Below are 4,648 nucleotides of genomic sequence, written 5' to 3'. Positions count from 1 at the left end.
CTCAAAAATAAAAAAGAAAGAAAAAAAGAAAAACACATTAGATTATTTTATCATCCTCATTATTGTGAGTTTGTGAGTTCTGAAAATTATATTTTAATGATAATTCAAAAAATTGAATTTGCCTAAGCCTATAGTTCTTTTTTAACAAGTCTTAATTTATTCAAGAAATTTTCCAAACCACACTTTAATACTCATAAGTAGGATTTTCTTTTATCAAATAGGCAAGTTTTTCAAAGTGAGAATAGTTTTTCTTAATCCACATTCGGTTTTTTTTCTTCTTTTTTTTCTCCAGGTACCTAGGAAGATTCTAAGCCCTGTGAGCATGAGCATAGTTGACCAACATGCATCAGATTTAAGCTCAATTCCTTAAAATTTTTACCAGTATATTACCTTCTACTCTTAGTAAGTTTTTTGTTACAACTATTACTTTTTTTTATGCTTCTGGAAAAAGAGCCTCTTTGAAAACCAGAAGATTGACTTAATCATCATAAATGGATGAAAAGTATAAATTTCTATAGGTTAAATATTTCAGTGATGAATGTAGAGATGGTGATTATTTTGGGATGGAACGTCCCCTTTTACGCAAACTACGAAGATTTTAATTTTACACAAATTTTGGAAACACAGTAGAGTCTTGATTATCACAGTTTCCGCTTTAACGGAACTATCAAATACTTCAAGGATTTATTTTTTGTTCTAGTTAATTTTTAAAACTACCTCCAAAATTAATTCTAAATTTTATCTTCCAAAAATTCAGAAAAACAAGCTGATGGACAACACGAGTTTACTGATGAAATGATCGTTAATATCGTCAAAAATGAATCTAGCAATGATGATGAAGACCATGACGATAAAAATCAAAATATAAAAATATCTCATACAGTAAAAGCTATCGAAAGTGCTATTGAATATATAGAACAACAAGATCAGAGGACACCATCTGTTATCCCAATAAAGATGGCGAACCATTGCTGCAGAAAAGCGCCAAAGTAATGTAAAACAAAATACAATTAAGGACTTTTTAAAGTAAAAACTCTTTATTTCTCGCAAAGCAAGCTTATAAGTGTTTTTAAGTAAGCTTTTTAATTATAATATGAATTGTATGTGGTGTACTTTTATCAATTTTGTATTTGTTGAATATATTACATTTATACCTAGTAGTTCTTTCCTCTTTTAAACTCGTCGAGTTTTTCGGTTATCCAAGTCAATTGTGGTCCACATTAACTCAGATAATTGGGACTTTACTGTAAATTTGTGAAAAAAAGTGCATGAAATTAATTGCACTATGTTTCATAAGCATTATTTTTTTTTTTTAAGAAACTTTAGTCTAAATAACTAATATGCAATGTAAAAATTAAAAACAAATATGGAATAATCTTTGAGTTTCAGATTAAATATTCAATTAATGATTTTAGAGTGGAGGAATATGTCAGATCTAAAACACACTGTTTAAAATGATGTTATTTACTAATTTGATCAAAGTTTTAAAGTTGACTCCTCACAGTTCATGTCTCAAAGATTTTCGGGAGTAGAAGTGGGAAGTTTTCAAAGCTGTAAAAAAATTTCCTGTGAAAATTTATTGATTTTTCATTTTGCCCTTTGTCAGCTATCCTACATAATTCCAGAAATATAAGAATTTTTTTTTTTGTACAGTTTGGCACTCTTGTCACCAGTAAGATTTCCGTATTGCTATCTGCAGCATAATCATCAAGTTTAGACAACCTCAAAGCAGCAGCCAGCTAGATCTATAAAAAAAAAACATCACAAAAGAGGACCAGTTCAAAGAGTATAATTTGTAGCTACCCCCAGCCAAACCTCTACAGTTTTATCCAAGGAATTGCAAGTTTAAAATCCATTTTGCACCTTGGCGATTGTAGCTGGTGCAGATCACGATAGAGAAATATCTCCCAACCACACCCTCCTTAGATATGTCCCGGACTCTTCAATATTCTATTTCACTCCTAAAAATGTATATAGAGGAGTGAATTAATCACGAAAAATGTTCATGGGATAGCAACACTGCTTGTGAGAATGGGGCCCACATGAAATTTATCCGGACTCAAACACAAAAATTTTCAGTAAATAAATGGAAAAATATAAACTCAACATTATAAATATTAATTTAAACTTACCAAAGAAATCATTTCCTGGATTATTTTCCATTTCATCTTCTATTTCTCTCATCAACGCTTCAATTTTTTTCTCAGCTTCTGTTGGTCCCTTTTGTCTCGGAGGTGTAACATTATAAGGTAAAAATGTTTTTGAATTTAATGTATTAGGTTTATGATCCTCTTTGTAAAAAGTAACAGTTCTTATATTTTCTGGTTCATTAGATAAATCCTCATCTTCTTCCTCACTTTCTTCATCATCTATGTTTGAAAATGAAACTTTTTTTCTTTCTTTACCAACTGAAACGCAAGTTAATTTCTCCGAAACTGCTTCAGGCTGTGCGGAGGATCCATTACCGGAATACCCCGAAACTGGTGTGCTGTCGGACACGTGAAATCCAATAAAATGATTTCCTGAAGTGTTGTACGCAACTTTTGAGTGCATAGGAGAACTCATTTGATGCGAGACATTCTCCGACATTTTATTTAAGACAGGATTATTTTGATTTGACGGATTAACAATAGGGGTGTTTTTAACTTCATGAAGATTTGCATAAATAGGACTGTTAACTACAACGCACGAAGCGGGCATAAGTATAGAATTATAATCTTTGGCAGCCACAGCTGGCTCAGGATATGAATGGCAATCAGATTTAGCACTTGCACTTATTGGTCTACTTTCAGTTCCTTGTACATCCTGAATATTTTCATAAACGGGGTTTGAATCTTCAACATTACTTATAACATCACTAGAAATTTCACTTTTACTTGGAACGATTGTAGCATATTGAGTTTCGTTTTTATAGACAGTGTTGAAAGGGACTGGAGTTACACCTGCTACAGTACGAGTTACAGGCAAAGATTCTTTCAAATCTGTAAAATTATATGATGACGGTATTTGGCCTCCATTCCAGGGAAAGTTAATATCAGCATGAGCATGTTTATTTGTTTCACCGCAGCAATAAGCGAAACTGTTCCCCTGTACTGATGTAGTGTTGCTTTTTGCTTGAATTTTACCGTATGTCCCAGTTGGATCTTCTGCACTTGGAGATAAAGGATTATTAACCAATTTAGAAGGAATGTTTGAGTATATACTTTGATGAACGTCAGGGTTTTCAGCCATACTTAAATAAACAGCACGTGGATACTTAATGTCAAAATGTATTGAAGATTTTTTGGAAAGGAATAGAAGTAAAAATTAACGTCATCAAGACATTTTTAAGGACAAACAATTGAACTATTTACCAGGAGTTTTTTCTTATATATTTATATTAAATCACTGTCGGATAGAAGTTCTCCATTTGATTTTTATTCTTCAATTTCAGTTTACAAATTGCACTCGTTCAAACATCAAAACAAAACATTGACATGTTCTCTTCAAGTTAGTCACTATTGCCATCTATTGAGTACGTAGAAAAGTTATTGTGAAAAGAAAGTATTTCAAGAAGATTTTATCACCTACTGACGCCATCTAGTGCAAATGTATCAAAACTATATTTGTATTTCATTAAGTTAGGAAATTTCATTTATTCATCAAATTATTTTTAAATTGATCAGAAGATTCAAATTAAACTTTAGAATTTCTAGAAACTTAGAAAAAAAAATTTTATACACTGAGAAATTGAATGACCTAAAATAAAAGTTTAAAAAAAATATTATAAATTAAATAACAAAATATCAATTTTAACTGATAAAAATTTAAAAGTAATTAAGTTTAAATTCTTGAAATTAATGTTACGAAGTTACCTCAGCGAAAATCAAAATTCTATTTCGTAAAGCATATTCATTGCCAATAATTTTTTAGTTATTTCCACATAAATAGCGTTTTGCAAAGAGGCAAAAATTAAAATTCGTAAAATTAATAAAAAAGGAAAAGATCTAAAGAGAATTAAAATAATAATAATAATAATAATAGAAAATAAAACAAAAATGATGCAGAATTCTGCAACTATAATTATTTTTTGCCTTGTAAAAAGTTTTAAATTTCCGAAATAAATTAATATCTTTTCTTAAAAAAATGAGCAATAAATAAATAAAAAGAATAAATAAACAATCCTTCTCGATCGAACTTAATTGAACTGTTAAAGGGGGTGGAGCCGGAGAGAGAGAATTCTAAATATGCTTTTTATCTCCTTTATTAATTTTAACAAATAAACTGATATGGTAGACAATTTACTCTCTTCGGCAATATCTTTAGATACGTGTATAAGTCGATGCATGTAAAATAAGATTTAAAGCGTTTGGTATTTCAGATTTTCTTTTAATTTTTTCTGATAAAAAATATACCTATAAAGTTCTGCAATATACCAGTCTTTAAAAGGTTGTAAAGAAGTATACATTTGTCTGTTTTTGGATTTCTTATAAACATCTTTTTTTAATTATTATTATTAACTTTAAAAACTTTTTTCAGCATCTTCCAAATTAGTTTAAGCTGTACAAACATTAAAATTTAAATATGTACAAAAAACTGACTTATGTGCAATTTTAAATTACTCTTACTTTACTAAAAACCATATACAGTGGAGCATCGTTTATACGAC

The 4,648-nt window shown here is 29.7% G+C and overlaps 1 protein-coding gene across 1 annotated transcript in view; it reads right to left on the bottom strand.

Moving 5' to 3' along the window:
• The window catches only part of LOC107443374 (LIM domain-containing protein jub), a 43,390-nt gene extending 39,865 nt beyond the window's left edge, over positions 1-3,525 (bottom strand). Inside the window, exon 1 of the mRNA XM_016057226.3 lies at positions 2,133-3,525. Within this exon, the coding sequence (XP_015912712.1) occupies positions 2,133-3,231 (1,099 nt within the window). The 5' untranslated portion in view covers positions 3,232-3,525. The remainder of the gene's footprint in view (positions 1-2,132) is intronic.
• Positions 3,526-4,648: the final 1,123 nt, after the last annotated feature.

The sequence above is a fragment of the Parasteatoda tepidariorum genome, chromosome X2 (assembly GCF_043381705.1).
Source record: "Parasteatoda tepidariorum isolate YZ-2023 chromosome X2, CAS_Ptep_4.0, whole genome shotgun sequence".
Classification (NCBI taxonomy): domain Eukaryota; kingdom Metazoa; phylum Arthropoda; class Arachnida; order Araneae; family Theridiidae; genus Parasteatoda; species Parasteatoda tepidariorum.
This window is presented reverse-complemented; position numbering and strand designations above follow the sequence as displayed.